This window comes from Phoxinus phoxinus (assembly GCF_949152265.1).
Source record: "Phoxinus phoxinus genome assembly, chromosome: 3".
Lineage (NCBI taxonomy): Eukaryota > Metazoa > Chordata > Actinopteri > Cypriniformes > Leuciscidae > Phoxinus > Phoxinus phoxinus.
The window spans coordinates 17,229,051-17,249,981 of NC_136878.1; the positions used below are offsets into that span (position 1 = coordinate 17,229,051).

Genomic DNA, 20,931 nt, shown 5'->3' on the forward strand with positions numbered 1-20,931 from the left:
ATGTGTACAAATAACACATTAATGACACAAAACGATTAAATAATGACTGAAATTCTTAATTATTAAGTTCATTGTTGTTGTTTTCTTTTTTCAATAGCTTAAATTAAGTCAAGCACTAGAGTTTCGGAGGTGAAATATTTATCAGATTCAAAATAGCCTATCGAATCACCGGGATGATCCATAAGAGAGTATAATACATGTGACAATAGACAGGACATGCCAAAAATAAAATCTAAAATAAACATATGTAAAGGCATGCCGCATGACACATGTGTGCAATGGGCAATTAATACTGTAATAAAGCATTCAATATAGTTTTTAAATTATAACTCATTCTAACAATATAACTACTATTATTAACCATTTTTTTACTGATTGACAAAGATAAATGCAAATTTATTGCCCTATTTCTATTCCTTTCATGTATAGAAAAAATAGGCTGTCGTTTTGTAGAGAGTTTTTCATTAAAATTGTTTAAACGAGTAAAGCATCTGAAACTACTTGTTAGGTAGAATAAAACAAGACGATGTCATGTCGCCCTCTAGTGGATACTAGTGGTCTTTTTCTGTTAAGGAAATATTTCCTTTAGCCCGACTATAAATACATTGTAAAAATCATTATCGTGCACATTATTCATGTTAATATTTCATGACGTTAAATTCAAATATCTTGCTTTCATATTGATACTGATACATATAACTGTATGCAATACCCCAAAACATTAATCGTTCGAAGCTAAAACAAAACAAAACAGTCAGGGCTTCGTCAAAACATGATAGAAGCTGCTGGAAGGCTAAGCTTAATATGCACACATGCACATGTCAATAGAGAAGCTGCGGAGGCGTGCAGTGGGATTAGGCATCGACGCAAGCACCACATCCCATTTACACCAACTGTAGCTCTGAGCGCGCGCACGAGTCCACAGTCCAGACTCCAGACTCCAGTCCAGCAAGCAGAGGATAGCAGGAGGCACGATGACATCTATGGGACTCAAGGCGATTGTCGGAGAAAGTAAGAAATGTTTTCCTGAAGTTGTTTTTTGGGGGAAATCACTGACGTTTTTTAATTGTAATATTTCAGATATTTTCTCATTTGTGGAATTATTGACATTTCCATAGAAATGTGTGTGTGTTGAAATGCTTTATTATTAAATATTACAAGGCTATTCACTAACAGTCTAAACCTCTTACAATAACACTACTCTTCTTAAATCCTTATTCTTCAAAATGAACTCATGCTTTTATATTATATTGTAAGATCATATTTAATCAGTGTAATTTGTTTTGCACTATGCAAAGGAATGATTGTAATGTTGCTAAAAACACAAGCATTGGAGATACACACTAATCTGTGTAGTCCTGTGGGATTAAGGATCTAGAGGGGCGGTTTGCGTGGAAACACAAAGAGTGGGAAAAATAGGCCTGAATACAAACAATACAGACAGGCAATTGTTCTTTGAAAAGCTATTAAACATGGCTTTGCTGTTAGATGTTAATGGATGAATGTTATATGTAGGCTACATCTAAAGGTCTATCTATCTATCTATCTATCTATCTATCTATCTATCTATCTATCTATCTATCTATCTATCTATCTATCTATCTATCTATCTATCTATCTATCTACAGTATCAATAATCTGTCCAGCATGATATCCTGGATGCAACTCATTTGTGATTCCTTATACCATATTATTGACCTGTTGTGTTATCTATAGGCTCAGTAGATGTTAGGTTTTCCTTCCTCCATCTCTTAAAGCCACTTTCTGAAATGCCAGTGTCAAACATGTACTTTTCCCCAGCCCTGGGTCATTTCTGGTCCTAAATGCAACCATGATGATTAATGATATTTTCAGGTGTTCATAATTCTCTCTGATTCTTCTTCTTTCTTTTTTTTAAAAATCACCCCGTATTCACTTCTTGCCATCTGCCTGTGTCATTCATTTATGTTGTTTCTGCTGCCATATACAGTGCTGGTGTTGATTAAATCTTAGAGATTCTGAGAAAAACATCACCAATTATCAGGTGTGTTTGTTACTTTGGCAAATGTGAAGATTAAGCTGTACATGACTGAAGGAGTTTATCAGAAATTCAGCTGGAGGGTGTTTTCTAGTCATGTTTTTGGACATATTAGTTTGAACTATCAATATCTGATTCTTAATCTATCAGTAGGTTAAGTTTTCAATCTGTACCTAAAGCTTTCAATCCGGTTCCCACCCTTTAAATATTTATCACACATCTCACCAGCAACGTTTTTTATAGACAGTTATTTGTCAGACTGGATGCTGATTTGTTGTTCGACAATTTCAGTAATAGGCTGTGAGATTCATCACAAGTTTATTTAAATGCAACAACACCTCTGGGTGTCAGAACTGACAGATCCAGCGTCAATAGCTGTGAAATGTGTTATATGACTGCAGGAAGCTGTTGCGTTTGGGATCTTGCTATTCAATGGAGATTTTAAGGGGGGCAGTAAAAATGATTAAGGTCTACTGTGCTCACATCCAGTGGAAGAGATGCAAAGAGAGAGAAAAAGAGTGACAAAGAGCAAGAGAAAGAGACACAGAGGAAGAACAAAAATAGAGAGGATGGGTAAGAGGATTGGGAAGAGATTAGGCCTGTGATTGCTGGGTCTCTCTCACCACTGAATATATAGCATTTAAACTAACAAATAAAGTTGATCATTTATTTTTCTGCTGTCATAAAAGACATGGATAGTAGATTAGATTATTTTGATAATTTCATTACACTTTTTCCAAATCCAAGAAGCTATTCAATTTTGGCAATAAAACAAAGAAACAACAATAACACTAAATATGGGAAAGTAGTCATGAAAATAACTAAATGAATAAGACAATACGCTATTGGTAACTATAAATGAATGAATATGTGTCACGCACAGTTGAAGCAAGAGGTGAAAAGCGCTGGATCCAAATGCAGGCAGTTGATTTTATTTACAAAACTCAAAATGTAAAAAAAAAAAAATCTCTGGCAAAACATGAACAGAAAAAAACAGTACACACAAACAAGATCAGACAATGAACAGAAAAAAACAGGGTTTATAAACAAAAGCAAACAAATCAAAGATTATCAAATAAACCAGACACAAAGGTGATACAACTCAATCAATCAATGAAAAACCATGGCAACAAGCTAAAGAACCCAGGCAAAGGAATCTGATCTAAAAATTAACTAAATGTCAAAATCAAAAACAGAACACACACACACACACACACACACACACACACACACACACACACACACACACACACACACTCACTCAATTATGGTAACACTTCCCATTAGTGATGTCAATGCATTAACTAATTTTACTAACAATGAGCACGACCTTTGTAACAGTATTTATTAATATTTAATAAATATTGTTAATAGTTAATAAAAATACAACTGTTCAATCTTAAGTTTATGTTAGTGTAGGTCCATTAAATAAATACTATTAACATTATACAACATGTGTGTGTTAACAACATAATGTACTAAATGTTGAAATTAAAATTAACTTTTTAATTTTTGGTAACACTTTATAATAAGGTTCTGTTTGTTAACAATAGTTTATATTATGAAACCTGAATCAAGTGTGTATATATATATATATATATATATATATATATATATATATATATATATATATATACTGTATACTGTATATATATATCCTCATCCTTCACAAAGGGGATGCAGTAAACCTACCGTTATAAAGTATCATATGAATCCAGCCCAGAGCCATATTTTTTAGACTCTGCAGAGTGTATGTGCCGTTTAACTGTAAAGACGAAAGAAGATTTAGACTTAGCAACACCTCCACCTGACACTTCTGGCAAACTCTGCGGTGTGTGTGTGTGTGAGAGAGACAACATCTGTTAGAGTCTATGATTATACACTGCTTTGGCACACACCTTTCAGATATATTAGAGTATGACAGACATCATCACACACCTGTACCAACTACTGTATATTGCTTGCTCTTCTAGATTTTAAATGAGCATTTATGATCTCGAGTCTCAATCTGAAAAGATCTTTGTTTGGATCTCTGTCTCAGTTAATGGTATCACTATTTGAGATGAATTCATAACATAATAATAAATAACCTATATTTTATGAAGCACCTTTAAAGGCAGCTTCTCAAAGCGCTGTACACGCAATAGACAATTGTTAAAAGCAACAGGATAACACATCAACAGGTTAATGCAAATTTTTAAAAAAAAGTATGTTTTAAGTTGACCTTTAAAAATGGCATAAGTCTGAGCTTCCCTAAGTTCAAGTTCAACGTATATCTTGCAGCATTATACAGTTACTTTGGTAAGAATCTAAGATAGAAATCTTGAGACTTTGTTTTACAGTCTTTATTTATACGTTCTTTCTTTAATGAAGTCTTTTCTTGCCTTTTTGTGATTCTGAAAGCAAACTTTTGGGAAGGTTCCTGATTTTGGCTTTGATTCAGATTTACACCATCTCTTGCAATGCTGAATGTATTTGCTATTCTCCCTGTTCTTTGTCTATTCTGCTATCTTGCATAAATTAAATTAGTTTTCGTTCGTTTTTTGTTTTACAGAGATTATGAATGATGTCATTAAGAAGGTGAAGAAGAAGGGAGAGTGGAAGGTATGAATATCACCCTCATTTCTGCTGAAGAACATCAAACATTGTGAAAAAGATTGATGCCAATTTTTGTTGTCAAATGCAGCATTTGTTTGTGAAGTTAAAACAATCTTCATTTAGTCTGTGCAGTATAATAACAAAAAAATATCTTGAAATAAACTTCAATTAAATGAAATTATAAGATGTCAAATTAGACATTCTTCGCTTAAAAGAGTGTCCTAAACTAGAATTAAATCAGCACAACAGCATTTCATGTTGGCAACCAACATTCAAAACACAACACGCTGTGTTACACTGGACTTTACAGCCTGGTTGTTGTAATGGTAAAAATGATTATGGATTATGTACAGTATGCTGTTCTTCCTCAGGTTTTGGTGGTGGACAAGCTCAGCATGAGAATGATCTCATCATGCTGTAAAATGACAGACATTATGTCTGAGGGAATCACAAGTGAGTTTTATTCAAATTCACATTGCAGTATATACCAATTTGGCTCAAATGTACTTTCTTCCATAACCTTTTGTTCTTTTTCTCCAGTTGTTGAGGACATAACCAAGCGCCGTGAGCCTCTTCCTACCATGGAAGCCATATATCTCATCACTCCATCTGATGAGGTAACCAGTTTTCTCATTCAGTCTTATATTAAAACGGAGCCTATACAGGAGTTCATATCATATTCCAATATTCACAATTTTCTTAACCTGCACAACTGTTTTAAACTTTAGTAATAATAATAAGAAATGTTTCTTGAGTACCAAATCAGCATTTTAGAATGATTTCTGAAGGATCATGTGACACCGAAGACTGGAGTAATGAGTCCTGAAAATTCAGCTTTGCCATCACAGGAATAAATGACATTTTAAAATATATTTAAAAAAAATAATTATTTTATTGTAATACAATTTCACAATATTACCGTTTTTACGGTTGAACATAAAAGACCATAAAAAAAGTACTTACCCCAAACATTTGAATGTTAGTGCATATAGGCTATATATTTTTTATAAATATAAATATTATTAATATATGTAAATCAAGTCAAGACACCATTATTTATATAGTGCTTTTTACAATACAGATTGTTTCAAAGCAGCTTTACAGTGATAAGAGGAGAATAATGCAACAAAGTTTGTTTCTAAAAGAAAATAGTGTCAGCTTAAGTAAATTCAGTGATGGTTAATTTTTGTTGTAAAAAAGTTATTAATTCAGTTAATTTATATATATAGCCGCTCTGGAGAAAACTGGGATGTCATCGTCCAACTCAGTTCAGATCTCATAATGGTGTCAATGCAGGCAGATCAATAATATCAATCAATAATATATGTTTGTCTGTTTTCAACAGTCAGTTGAGGGACTCATCAATGACTTCAGAGATCCCCGTAATCCCATATACAGAGGGGCACACGTGTTCTTCTCAGACAGTGAGTGTTTTTTGGACTGCAGCAACAGTTTCTACTAGATATTTATCTAGAATATGTATCTCACTCAGTCTCTGTTTTTTTTATTTTTTTTATTCAGCAATCCCAGACACTATGTTCAACTTGATAAGTAAATCCCGTGCCTCTAAATCCATAAAGACACTGACTGAGATTAACATCGCCTTCCTGCCCTATGAATCACAGGTGAGAGCATTTACATGCCACCCTGGGACCTCCTAGGACCTGAGAGAGAACGGATGATGCTTAAGAGGAAGTATAGAGGTGTGGGGGAAGGGTGGTAAACTCATGTATCATGCCAGAACATTCAAGAGCAGCTTTAGTCAGGCCGTCCCTGTGCCTCCAATCCTCTGTTGTTGCCATTTATAATTAATCCTGACGAGTGGCTGAATCAGCCCTCCCTATGCCAACCCTAATCCCGCTCCCCATTGGCTAACGCCCCATCAATGAGTCACTGGGCAGCCAATGACAGAGAGCGTGGATTTGGAATTTGATTGGATGTCAGTGGGGTTATGTTCATGTGACAGATGGGGCAGTATGTTGAGGCTAGTATGTTAGGGAGGGATAGGGAGAGAGAGATACAACGCTGATATGGATTATAGGTCAATCTGAGGGAAGGAAAGAGGATAGTGCACCTTTTATGTAGCTGTAGATAAGTCGGAATATCATGTTTCTGTTCAAACATGCAGAGTGTGCAGGACACAGCACATAGCTACATACAGGGAGAGGTGAGACAGGTGACATATCAATGAGTTCATGTTGTGAAAGAGGATTATGGGACAGTAACAGCCATATACAATGTGTTACTTACTGGCAATATTAAAATTCATTCCTGCTTCACTTTTGGCTTAAGTTCTCATGGACAGACATACAGCAGCGAGATGGAGGTTGCCATAGCACATAAAGTACTCAGAAAAAGTGACATGTGGCACTTGAATAAATGGCAAGCGGGCACAATCCCTCAAAACTTCTGGAAACCACCACTACTTTCTGTGATACTTCCATACTTTTAATAATAATATCACATGGCTGACAACATCCTGTGAAGAGTTGTTCATAAGGGCCTTTTAATTTTTATGATTTTATTTATTCTGATTAAAGCTGCCGTCGGCAAAATTTTTTTGATCAAATTCAAAATTCAAATTCAAATAAGGTGGTTTTAGAAAAAACCCAGAGCTTCTAACTCCACCTGGAGCGTGTTATTTTGTTTTGCAAAAATCCACCGCTCCCGGATCATCGGGTCTAATCAGCGCAGGGGGGTGTGAGATCTGACTGTCAATCACAGGTCGTGCACAAATCACAGATTTCCCCCTCCCTCGCGCAGACGCGGACGTTACACTATCACATGCACACGACACGCCTGAAGTTCGCCTGAAGATTGTACGAAGCGTGATGGCAGAGAGAAAATCTAATAACAAGCTTCCAGTTCCTCGGTTATTGCTATCTATGGATAGATTAGCCAGGGCAGCCTACCTCCGAGTCTATGGTGTTGATCGATGCTGAAGAGACGGACGCGTTCACAGAAAAGCAGGTACACACGCACTGACGATGGGCGGGTGCTCGTTGGTAGTGGGGGAGGGGCATGAGAGTTGTAAACATTCAACATTTTGTCTAAGTCCACTCAATCTGCCAGACTTGCCGACGGCAGCTTTAATTTAATACAGGGGTTCTCCTCCAGGGGGTCGGGAGTCGGGACCTGTAAGATATCTTAAATATATTATTATAAATTAATATTTATTTAATTATTTAAACCATGACAAAATAAGCATTCAAACAAGCTAAAAATCACGTTACCCCAACACTGTTAGCAAACATACTGTATATTTGTAACCATGTTTTTTTTTTTTAGAGAAAGACCCTCCCTACATCCGGATATGCGTACTTCCCTTTTATATAGTATGCGACAAACAGTATGTGAGATGAGTAGTAGGCCTTAGTGTTGTCAAAAATATCGATATTTCGATAAATATCGATACTGAAATATCTGAACGGTACCAATTCTAATTTCCCGAAGTATCGATACTAGCCAAACTTTCACTTTCACTTCTCCCCAAAGGCACGTTGACAAACACCACACGTGACGCACTCGTCTCATTCGCTCTGGTTAAATAGCAAAAGTGAAGTGAATGGAAAGATGGCGAGGGCGGCGCCCCCGCGACTGGCTTTGGTTGATTGATAAAGAACACCGCGAGCGGGCATGTCGGAGAATAGCGCGGACACGCGTAAAAACACACCGCGAGCGAGTCGGAGAATAGCGCGGACACACGCTTCACACTGCGAGCGGGCTGCGGGCACCCAAAAGATTGTTTGACAATCAATAATCCCTCACATCACTCATTTTTTAAAATTATGTTATAGGTGTAAACAGATTTAAGGAACAGGCTCCAGGGTACCATTTAGCAAGCATAGGCTACGCTCAGCATCAGGGTTTGTTGTTTGGACAGACCTTTCCCCACTGCTAAAAACAATCCTAAAGGAAACACTGTAACTCTTCTCATTTTAACTTTTCTGAAACATTAACCAAGATGGCCTAGTATTTTTGTTGATATGAGTCTGTGTTGTCTCGTTTTTTCACCGTAATTCTTAAAGTTAACATAATCTGACTGAGGAATCTTAGACAAGTAAACTGACAAGTAAACCGACAAGTTTAACTGTGGTCAAATGTAAATTAACTTGTGCCTATTTAACTTTATTCAGAAAATTATTATTTAATTCTGCAATTTGCCTTCATTAGCGATTATCATCAATTTGATTACACAGATATGAATTAAACTAGACAGCTAGACAATGGCATCTCTGAATTCAATAATGAAATGCCTTTAACTAAAATTTGAATGTTTAATGTTATTATTATACATTACTGACACTCTATCCTCCAATTTGATACTGTTAAGTGCTTTTTTACAGTAAAAAGCAAAAAAACAGTTTTGGCCTATTACAGTAGGCTATATTTTAATCTTTGATAACAGTAGGTTATACAAATACAATGGGTCATGTTAGCCCTGGTCCAATTAAAAAATATTAACAGATAGAACTCAGGACATTTTTGTTCATGTAAAATATACCTCTGTCATGTTCTAGACTTGTTATATTTAGCTTTAAATAAAAAAAAATACCCCCTTAATATTGTGGCAGTTTTTTTCTCTGTGGTATCGAAAATGGTATCGAATATCGATATTTTTCAAGGTATCGTATCGAAATTAGAAATTGTAGTATCGTGACAACACTAGTAGGCCTATGACTGAATTCATAGTATATTCATAAAACAGTAGGTGGAATGTACCAGGATGGCCTACTTCCAGATCCTGAAGTGGGCATCTGATGAACACTTTACATCTAATTATTGGTAGTATCATATAGAACATACTTTTTAATAGCCATGAAGTAGGCCTAGGTTTCAAACCATTTGTAGTACCTACTAGACAGTCCAGCTGCACTAATAACCACATTTGAATGCATTTGAATCACATTGAAGATCTGAGACATTATGAATAAAACTATAAATCTTGTATGTTACAGAGACATTTATCCTCATATTTGTCCTCAGGTGTTCTCAGTGGACAACTCAGATGCCTTCCAGGATTTCTACAGTCCGTTTAAAGCTGATGTAAAGAACCAGGTGTTGGAGCGTTTAGCCGAGCAAATAGCCACCCTGTGCTCCACACTGAAGGAGTACCCAGCTGTTCGATACAGAGGGTGAGAGAGGAAGAGGAAACATCGCACTGTCAAACTTAACTGCTTAAACACTATCTGCTGCCACATATCTGTAATGTGACTCCAAACATTATTAGCCTTCTGCAAAGACAATAATAAACACAAGCAAACTGTTATTTAAAAAATCAGGTATAACAGATTAAAGAGTGTCCAGTGATTAGATTTCATCTACACTGATTTTTGTTGTTGTTGATTTTTTGATGTAGGATAAATTATAAATTGCTAGAAAAGGCAAGTAACACATTGAAATTAAACTTGAAATTTTGAAGTAGAAAGACTGAAATAGTGTGTTCTTGTAAAACATACTTCAATAATCATTTTTATTTACAACTTTCAAAAACAATTTACAATGTGCAGTGAGCGTTAATGGCCAGAAGCCGTCGTCATCAGGTAACATCACGATTGAGTATGTGTTGCTGTGTTTTCAGAGAGTACAAAGACAATGCAGTTCTGGCCCAGATGCTTCAGGATAAACTGGACGGTTTTAAAGCTGATGACCCCACTTTGGGAGAGGTGAGTCTGATAGCTTGTAGCACAATATTTTGTCTCGAATGATAAAAAATGAACTGCTTCTGTCTCGCACCAGTGACCTTAATTTCTCACTGTCCAACTTTAATCTCATTCGTCTTACTGTTTTGTGCTCTATCTTTGTCTTTTTCTCTTTTTTTCCCTCTCTTTCACAGGGACCTGATAAAGCACGTTCCCAGCTATTGATTCTGGATCGAGGTTTTGACCCTGTCTCACCAATTCTACATGAGCTCACATTTCAGGCCATGGCCTATGACCTCCTGCCCGTTGAGAATGATGTCTACAAGTAATAACTCATCTCCAGCTGTTTTTAAATGATCTATATACTGCTCTAAGGTCGCTCAGATCATTTAAACTGACCCACGGTCAAGTTCAAGTGTTTTATCTTTGATGATGTTAATAACTCCTTCCATCATCACACTGCACATGTGTATGGTAGACAGTTACTGACGCCGATGGTGCATGTTTGTGTGTCCATCAGGTACGAGACCAGTGGAATGGGTGACACTCGTATGAAAGAGGTCCTGTTGGATGAAGATGACGACCTGTGGATGACTCTGAGACATAAACACATAGCAGAGGTGTCAACGTAAGTCTAATATTCTGATTTGCTGCTCATTTAAAAAAAAAAAAAAATTATTATCAATGTTGAAAACTAATATAAATAATTTGTAACATTATCCCCCGGTTTCACAGACATGGCTTAAGTCTAGTCCCAGACTAAAATGCATGATTGAGCTGTTTTAACTGAAAGCAACTTGCACTGATATATCTTAAAATATGTCAGTGTCATTGTTTTGTCTCAAGATGCAAACCAGTAACGTTTTTTTTCTAAGGCACGTTTATAAAAGCAACTTAAATGCTCTAATTGAACTAAGCCCTCTCTGTGAAACCGGGCCTATGAAAGTCTTTACTGTTACTTTAGATCAATTTAATTCAACCAAACAAAAAAACATTCGTACTAACCCTAAATTATATATATTCCAAACTTCAAATTGGAGTTAATAATTTTGTAAATAATTATGAGAGAGCGAAAGTCATTAAAAGTTGCATTTTCAGTTGAAATTTGGGGAAACCACTTGAAACATTTGTTGTTTGAATTACAATTATATACTATCTATTTCAAATAATTGTGTTCGTTTTTTTCCCATTGCAAACAGCTGAAAGTCTGTACATTTTGCCAATAAACCTGATTTGCAATGAGAGTTGAATAATTTTGATAACAACTGTGTATATATATATATATATATATAAGCTAAAAAATAGAAACAGCATAAAACTAGGTTGATTCTCAAAGAAAGAAAATAATTATGAACCAATCAAAATTATAGTATCTGAAAATCAAAATTACAGTAAATGAAAATCAAATTTAGTGATTCAAATAAAAATTTTCTAAACTGTATCGCATAACTACGTAACTACAAGTACATTTGTGTATCTGTTTCTCTCTATTAGGGCTGTGACTAAATCACTTAAGGACTTCTCTGCAAGCAAAAAGATGAACACAGGGGAGAAGGTGTGTTATTTATCAGTGATCAAACCTTAACTGGTTTCTTGATTAGTGCCAATAACTATAACAATAACTAACAAGCTATTTTTGCACTCTTACAGACCACCATGAAAGAGCTTTCCCAAATGCTTAAAAAGATGCCACAGTACCAGAAAGAGTTAAGCAAGGTACTGCAATAATTTACACCTTTTATATGAATTGAATCAATGGGATAATCAACATATTTCTTATGGTGGCTGTGTAATCTTACAGTATTCAACTCACCTGCACTTAGCAGAAGACTGTATGAAGCATTACCAGGGCTCAGTAGACAAACTGTGCCGTGTTGAGCAGGTAACGCTTTCCTTTGATCGAACTGTCTGCTTAATTCGGCATATTAATGAATGTTAATAGTGTTCATGTGCTCTGTCCTAGGATCTAGCTTTGGGCACAGATGCGGAGGGTGAGAAGATCAAAGACCCCATGAGAGCCATCGTACCCATCCTTCTGGATGCCAACGTCACCATCACGGACAAAATCCGTATCATCCTGCTCTACATCTTCCTCAAGAACGGTGAGGGAACCTAAAAACTGCCAATGTTTTGGATTCTCTTTCTGTTTTGTTTTGTTGTGTGTGGGTGAGATGGGGGTGGTACGTTTGACATGTACAGTTTGTACACATAGTCATTACTAATATCACACAACAACAGTGAGCAAAACTGTTATAATGCTGGGCTTCATGGATCTAGAACCAGTTCAAACTGTATAATTGTGTGTATAATTGTGTATAATAATTATTCCTGACTGATTATGCGTGTGTCTCATAGGTGTGTCAGAGGAGAATCTGTGTAAGCTCCTCCAGCATGCTCAGATTCCTCCAGAGGACAGTGACATCATCTCTAATATGGCCCATATGGGGATTCCCATCATTTCAGAGGTCAGCTGATCACACCAACTGTTCAGCCTAACACTAAAGGAACACAAAGGAGCTTTTGTAAAGAATATCTAAGTGTATTTTTTCCCATACAATTGAATGAAGGTGATTTATACTGATAAGCTCCAAAATGTATGACACAATTCACTGAAAATCACCCCCTCTGCCATATAGTTTCTATTTTTATTTTTCAATTTATTCCTGTGATGGCAAAGTTGAATTTTCAGAATCATTACTTCAGTCTTCAGTGTCACATGATCCTTCAGAAATCATTTTAATATGCTGATTGTACTGTTTTATGAATAGAACAGCATTTATTTGGAATATAAATAATTTGTAACCTTATAAAAGTCTTAACTGTCACTTTTAATCAATTTAATGCAACCTTGCTGAATAAAAATATAAATTTTGTCAAAAAAAGGGAAACAAATACAGACCCTTATCTTTTAGTATTGCAGTATTGGACATTTAATTGTGGACACCCATTTCCACCTATTTTTCCATTCCTATAACACTGTACTCTCTTAATTTTTAATAACACTAGTGATTTTAATTACACCGTTTAATGTAATATTCTCACATAGAATAGTGTGAATATGAATATTGACATGCAGCATAAATTCAATTGTAGACTTTACTTGTTCAACTTCTATTTTGTTTGTAGACAGAATAGAATATATCAGCCATGCAGTTATTGACTTATTCATCCACAATTCGGTGCATCACTAATCACAATGTCTGAGGTCAAAATGCATAATGTTTTAAATATGAATCCACAGCAAGCAACCACACGCAAAGGGAAGAAATCTGACCGCAAGGAAAGAATCAGTGAGCAAACGTACCAGCTCTCCCGGTGGACTCCGCTGGTTAAAGACATCATGGAGGTGAGCTAAACCAACAGTACTTGCCTCACTTTGGATATGTCAACATTCTTTTCATTTCATTTCTCCTAATTACATTATGATAGGATGCCATTGAAGACAAACTTGACCCAAAACTGTATCCTTACATCTCCACACGCACAGTATCCTCAAAAACAGCATCCACAGCTTCTAGGTAGGATTAGCTGCACAAACATATGCAACATCTTCTTATTAAAATCTACTGAAATATCCAGTGATAATACTACTGTTGTACATTTTCAGTGCCCGTTATGGGAACTGGCATAAGAACAAGAGCCCAGGAGAGATACGCAACGGCCCACGCATCATCGTCTTCATCGTTGGGGGTCTGACCTATAGCGAGATGCGCTGCGTCTATGAGGTCACGCAGGCCAACGGCAAATGGGAAGCTCTTATCGGTGGGTTGCAGTGCTAAAGGGTCCTTTCACACCTGAAAACTGCCAATGACTCACCATTTCAGAGACAACTATTAGAGCAGACAGCATTACACAATCCTGCTCTTCTTTTTATGGCTGTGTGATTGTGACTTTTAAAATTCCAGGCGATATATTAACTTAGTACACTTCTATCATTCAAAAGTTTGGGGTCAGTAAGTATTGACAAAATGACTAAACATGACATTAAAGGCTTTTACATTTTTATAAAGATTCTATTTCAAATAATTGCCATTCTTGTGGGATTTTTTTATTCATAAAAGAATGCAGGAAAAAACAAACATGTATCATGGTTTCCACAAAATCAGCATTATATTTCTGAGGGATCATGTTACACTGAAAACTAGAGTAATGACTGCTGAAAATTCAGCTTTGCCATCACAGGAATAAATAACAGTATAACTGTTTTTACTGTATTTTGTATTTTTAAATGAATGCTGCCTCGGTGAGCATAAGAGAAAATGTTTTTAAACTGTTGTCCATATTTTTAGCTGACCTTAAATATGAATTATTGAGCACTGAAAGCATTCTGCTGTGGGACACATGGGTTATGCCTTGAAATCAATATACAGTGCAGTGAGTGACAGAAAAGATGTTAACTGATCACTGTCATCTGTGATGATTAGTAAGCTGCATTTAACCACCCCCACAATGTGAGTTAATGGTTTTAATTGTGGTAGTTTAATGATTTTTGTTGCTGTTGTTGTTGTTTTTGTCACAATAAAAGCCCTGATCATGTTTATAACCTCTCACACAGGCTCCACCCACACCATCACTCCCATTAAATACCTAAAGCATCTGCAGCACCCAGACTTCCTGGACCCCAACGCGGCCCCTGAGGACCAGGTTCCCGCAGAAGAAGATTAGTGACGAAGACAAGAAACAAGGTCAGATCTTTTACGATCTATTAAAATAACTGTTGACATCTGTTGAACACTTTTAATTATGTATATCTTTTCATTCACTGTAACATTGACCACTCATATATTTTCATTCACCGCAACAACTCGCTTTCTCTTTCTCTCCTTTTAGAATGTGATGACATCATCGCCCTCCCTCACTATTCTGACATCGTCAGTGACATGAATCAACTAAATTCACACACCTATACATTGTTTCTACACTCCGGCTAATTTCAGGCAGTCTGTCTTGTCAGCAATAGGCTATAGTGAAGTATATTATTACATACTGTATGTAGCCTCTGTACCATTCATAATCACCTAAATATGAGCCAAAGTATCAAAGTTTGTTAACTAACTGAAATATATACGGTAAAGGGAACATGCACAGTCAGTCTGTCATTATCAACAAACAATTTAGGTGTCATTATGCATTGTTGGTAACATGGGACCAGTCGACTTGAGTGTCACTAAAACAAAAATGATAGATTATTGAAATACTCTCAATGTTCAGTAACACAAATTGAGTTTGAGAAGTAGTTGGCCTGCTATGCAGTGGTCTGGTGTGTCTGCCAAGCATGATTGTGTCTGTTGTGTAATGATCATGTTAATATTGAATGTCCCATTGTAATTATATCAAACGCTTTGTGTTGTTTTAATCTTGTGGTTAGGAAATTATAGTTACTAGTTTTATACAGAGGTGGAAAGTTCAGGTTCAGAAAGTAAAAGTCCTCCTCAGTATTTTGTTCCAATCACCTGGATTTGCTAATTAGCACAGTTTTTCAGCCAGGAGATAGAACTAATTAGTGAAATCAGCTGACTGAGTTCATGGGTGGAATGAACATATGGCAGGACTTTTACTTTCTGACCCCTGGACTTTCCACCTCTGGTTTTATATATATATAACGAGTTTGTTCATATAGTAAAGCCTCCCTCTCTGATATTCTGTTCTTTTAGACATTGTTTTACATCTTTAGTAAGCACAAAATGACTGTTCCTTGTGCAGTAATGTAGTATGATTGCTTTTTATGTTGTAATCCGTTATTTATTTAAATTAACCCTAAGATTGGAAATTCATGCAGTGTAAATATACAATATGTATCCCATATTTAAATCTATTTAACATGTTTAACACATCAGAGGTTATGAAGTGCAAAACACTCTCTTGTGCATATAATAAAATATACTGGCTTCTATTAAACATTTGGTTATCATATTTGAGTTTTTATGCCATGCAATCACACATTAGGGTATTTCTCATAATATTATTGAAAATATACATTAGTTATTATAATATTGATATCATCAATCATTGCTGTTGGTGGACCTTCAATGCCAAACAATATATTAAAGTTAAGACCGTTTCAAACTTAAATGTTATGTTTCCTAGGTACATTTAAAATATATAAATAATTAAAATGATATGCAAGACTTTAATGGTGTCAAATTAATTGCAAAAAGTTCACGTAATTAAATCAATGAAAAATATAAGCAGTTCATATACGGTAGTACTGCCTTGCATTTACTTCAAACCTTAGCAATTAAAACCATTTCCTTAATTTCAACACATGAGGGCACCAAAACACAACTTCACCAGAGAAGAGAGTCAAATGAACAGACATCAACACTTTTTAGGTGGATAACAAGTAACAGCATGTTTTAACCAAGTAATGAAAATATGAATAAACTAGAAATATAATTCAGTCTTTAAATATTTATTTAAGTCTCTTTTCCAGTTTGGCATAAATCATAAATATTTCAGGCATAATACTGATACCCTCGGACTGTGTGTCTCTATAAGGTATTGCTCTGTAATCAGCCTACGATATTACAGTTCCTGTAAAGTTACAATATTATTATTTTTTTCACATTGCAAAGTACAACAAATGACAAGCGACAAACAAACAAAAAGAAGATCTTTATAAACTTAAAGACAGACTATCTGCATAACGGTGGTGTGTGAATAAAACATCTGAAGGAAAGACAACATCCTTTGGGGTTAAAAACTTATATGCTTATACTGTATGTGTCTATACTACATGATGTTTTGGTTTCATACTTGAGGGTTTTTATGTTTTGATGTAGTTATTGAAAACATTATATCAACAGTATGTGCAAAAAATATATATTACATAAATAAAATATATACAGCTTTACATTATTTTACCTACAGTATATACAATAACTCTCTGTATGTCGCATAATCAGGAGCCATGCATTTACATATAATTGAAACACTGAACATCTGATCTCTTCAAAAATATTGCTATACACATCTTGATTATACCTCTCTATAACCCATCTCTGAAGTAAGCACACTGACATAAGAGGACTAAAAAAAATCGGTGTGTGTGTGTGTGTGAGAGAGAGAGAGAGAGAGAGAGAGAGAGAGAGAGAGAGAGAGAGAGAGAGAGAGAGAGAGAGAGAGAGAGAGAGAGAGAGAGAGAGAGAGAGAGAGAGAGAGAGAGAGAGAAAGAGGAAAAAACAATAAAGAGAAAACAATGAGATAACTCATCCTTGTTCACTCCTTCTTTCCAGGAATAATTCTGATCCTCCAGTCAGATATGATACTAGTAGTATATTAATATCACTCTGTAGTGTATAGCATTCCACTTCAGTAATTCACAACTAAATTCAGGTCCTCTTATAATAAAATATACGAAAACCTTCAGAATCAAGAAAAAGTAACAAAGCACCTCCAAAACAATGACTATGCCAATATATAATATCAAAGTGATACATAATATTATTTTGAAAGAAAACCCATTTTTTATTATAAAGGAGGGCTATGTGTGTGTGTGTGTGTGTATGTGTGTGTGCGTGTGTAGGCTATATATATATATATATATATATACACACACACACACACACAAACAAACGTACAAGAAAACGTAATTATTTAATAGCAATTATGATAGTATTATCAACAATACATATTAATTGGACTTGATAAATGATGATATTTGATGATACACACACACAATTCTATTCAAAAGTTTGGGGTCAGAATTTATTATTTTTTAATTTATACTTTTATTTTCACAAACATTAAGCAGCACAGCATTTTTTCAACATCGATTATTATAAGAAATGTTTCTTGAGCACCAAATCAACAGAATGATTTCTGAATGATCATGTGACACTGAAGACTGGAGTAATGGTGCTGATCAGAGGAATAGATTAATTAAAGGAATAAATTACAGGAATAAATAAACTTGATTTTAAAATATATTAAAATATGAAAGTTATTTTAAATTGTAATCATTTTTCACAATATTACGGTTTTTACAGTACTTTTGATCCAATAAATGCATCCTTGGTGAGCATTAGAGACTTCATAAAAAATAAAAAATAAACTCTTACTGACCCCAAACTTTAATGGTAGTGTGTGTGTATAAGCTTCATTGAACAGACCACGAGGTGGCACAGATTTGACAGACTTGACATAACCCTGATTTTGCCCTGTCAAACATTTCACTAGATCATCCACTGGAACGTACCTTGTTAATACAGTAAATGTGTGATGGCTGGTCGCTGTTGTAGCGAGAACACAGACGTAAGGCGGGTGTGTTGAAGCTTTTGAACTCAGATATGACAAGCATGACTCATTCGGCCCCTCTGTGCGGATGTGACGTAAAGTGCCAGGTCTTTGCAGTGCTGTCGAGTGAAACTCTCAAAGGGGCGACTTTTACAGAGCAGAGTTGAAATCAGCAATCAAAAAGTCGACATGGTCTTTGTCTTTGGTCTTAAAAGCCTCCGCAATGACGCGAGTCGCGTCCCGGTGCTCCATTCCTTTAAGTGACACGCCATTCACCTCCAGAATCACCTGACCCACCCGTAACTGCCCACAGATATGCACAGAGCCCCCCTTCTGAAAGACAGAAAGAGAAAGAAAAAGAGAGAGAAATAAGCTAAGAAAGTCTTAAACTTTACCAAAGAGAGAGACCATCTATCAAAAGTGCGAGAGAAAAGACAAGTGGGAAATGGGGGAGAAAATGAGAGCTTGTTCTCTCCGATATGGCACTTTATATTGAGAGGTCATTAGCTGACCTCCTGTCAGTTATAGTATAAAGATAAAGTGCCTGAGGACAGGTAGAAAGAGATAACCAAGATGAGCGTTCTGGTTGTCATCTTTTGTTCAGCTGGAGGGAGGTCGGTCTGATCGCAGTCTAATAGCCCTGCTACATTTGGGCCAACAATCTCCAGTCCTATATAATGGTCACACCATGAAAGCGCTGTTACAGTCATATAATCCTGCTGGGATCTGATTTAATTGATTTTTTTTTTTTTTTTTTTTTTTTTTACATTTATTAGTATTACAATAACTTGACACATGAGCTGTAAATGTCTGATTAAATATTGAATAGTGATTGCTCTCATAATGAACATTTGATAAGAATCAAAGTGGGTCTTAAGGAGGAAGAGCGGTAGCCATGGTTACACCTATGACATCGGCTCATTGTGCCATGTGTACTTTCAGGTTGGATTCAGTACATAACAGTGTCAGACAGCATCTGAGATCTCACTCTAACATGCTTTAAAAATGCTGCTTTGAAAAAAACATAGTGAAAAGAATGTATGCCTGTTTTGTCTTTGAAATATGATCAACATCACTTTTTTCCCCCAAAACTCTGAATATGTCATGTCACTTCAAGATATATTAGCATTACCCTGGTATAGGGTATCAAGGAAAATCAAGGGCTAATCTATTGTCAGGCTTCTGTCACTTCAGTCTGTTTTGACCTGACTTGTCGTTGTGAGCGTGCGGTTCTGAGTTCGCTCGGGTCGTACGCTCTTCCGTCCATGTGAGTTGTTTTGTGTGTGGAGCGTGATGTTTGTATCATGGCACTTCGGTCTAGTTTGGTGTGGTTTCTGTGTCGTGGTTCGGACATTCATGCTCTGTGTGTTTATCTTCTGTTGTGAGTACACGGGATCAGCATTCGCTCATTCTCTGTGCGCTCTGTCTTGTTTTTTGAGAGTGCTTTCGAGTTTGCTCGGGCTGTACACTCCTCTATCCGCATGCGTGTTGTGTTCGTTTGGTGTAGTGCATGGTTCGTGTTGTCATGTTCTGTGTAGACATGCAATCTGTGAGATTGTGTTCACTGGCCATGTGCTCTTGTTTTTGTTGTTTGGTGTGAGCACATGGCTTTTCATGTTTGTTTCTATGTGCCATGTGATCCCCTGTCTATTGTCTAACCCCGCCCTTCTTGTTATCTGATTATTGGTTAATTTGCCCCACCTGTCCTCCTCGTCACCTGCTTTGTTTGCTCTCCCTATTTATTCTCCTTGTGTTTTCCTTCCAGTATTCGTCGTCTTTTGTATACCGTTCGTGCCCTGCCCTGCCCTGCCCTGCCCTGCCCTGCCTTGCCTTGCCTTGCCTTGCCTTGCCTTGCCTTGCCTTGCCTTGCCTTGCCTTGCCTTGCCTTGCCTGATCCGGTTACCATGTCCAGTCCTGCTTTGTCCAGATGTTGGTCTTGTTCCCCCCATGGGATAGTTTTTATTTTATTTAATGAGTCCTCACCTCATTCCTTCACCCAACCCTGACACCTATTTATTATTCATTAATTCAAACTCAAAGCTAAAAATTCTGTAATTTTTTCTTTCCTTTGAAGGTCAGACATTTCAAGACAATAAAATCAGCAGAGGAACATTCTGATTGTATCAAACAGCACTTTAAAAAAAATTCTCTTCACAGTTGCTGGTAACACTTTATTTCAATTGTCCATTTTTGATATTCTGTACTAGTAGTACATCAACTACCAGTGATTAGAGTATTAGCAGACTGTGTGCTTAATATCTGCTAACACTTTTCCCCCAACAGACTTATTACTGACTACAAGTAACTTTTGCAAGTATCTCTCCAGTGTGTTCATGTTTTCGCTTGTGGACGTCTGACCTCGACCGACTTTCCACGTGAAAGAAGGCAGAGCCTCCGCGCACACCTACCTATTACGTAATCGCCACAAACCAATATTAG

At 36.3% G+C, this 20,931-nt stretch overlaps 2 protein-coding genes across 2 annotated transcripts in view; one reads left to right on the forward strand and one right to left on the reverse strand.

The window, feature by feature from the left end:
* The first annotated feature begins 806 nt into the window (after window positions 1-806).
* On the forward strand, window positions 807-16,157 carry stxbp1b (syntaxin binding protein 1b). The gene is made up of 20 exons (XM_079606189.1): window positions 807-1,011; window positions 4,572-4,621; window positions 4,987-5,068; window positions 5,156-5,232; window positions 5,961-6,039; window positions 6,137-6,240; window positions 9,602-9,750; window positions 10,197-10,281; window positions 10,452-10,582; window positions 10,778-10,885; window positions 11,752-11,812; window positions 11,908-11,973; window positions 12,059-12,139; window positions 12,221-12,359; window positions 12,613-12,722; window positions 13,499-13,603; window positions 13,687-13,775; window positions 13,865-14,019; window positions 14,813-14,942; window positions 15,088-16,157. The coding sequence occupies exons 1-19, from the start codon at window positions 975-977 to the stop codon at window positions 14,920-14,922; spliced, it is 1,818 nt and encodes a 605-aa protein (XP_079462315.1). The 5' UTR covers window positions 807-974; the 3' UTR covers window positions 14,923-14,942; window positions 15,088-16,157.
* Window positions 16,158-16,859: 702 nt separating this feature from the next.
* Window positions 16,860-20,931, reverse strand: part of whrnb (whirlin b) — a 54,890-nt gene continuing 50,818 nt past the window's right edge. The window contains exon 12 of the mRNA XM_079608224.1: window positions 16,860-18,825. Coding sequence (XP_079464350.1) covers window positions 18,643-18,825 — 183 coding nt within the window. The 3' untranslated portion in view covers window positions 16,860-18,642. The remainder of the gene's footprint in view (window positions 18,826-20,931) is intronic.

What these genes read in the sequence shown, in the direction of transcription:
- stxbp1b (XM_079606189.1), top strand. Translation starts at nt 975, where the DNA reads ATGACATCTATGGGACTCAAGGCGATTGTCGGAGAAA. An exon ending in AACTGTGCCGTGTTGAGCAG is followed by an intron (nt 12,140 to 12,220) that starts GTAACGCTTTCC and finishes GCTCTGTCCTAG; the next exon opens with GATCTAGCTTTGGGCACAGA. An exon ending in CTACATCTTCCTCAAGAACG is followed by an intron (nt 12,360 to 12,612) that starts GTGAGGGAACCT and finishes TGTGTCTCATAG; the next exon opens with GTGTGTCAGAGGAGAATCTG.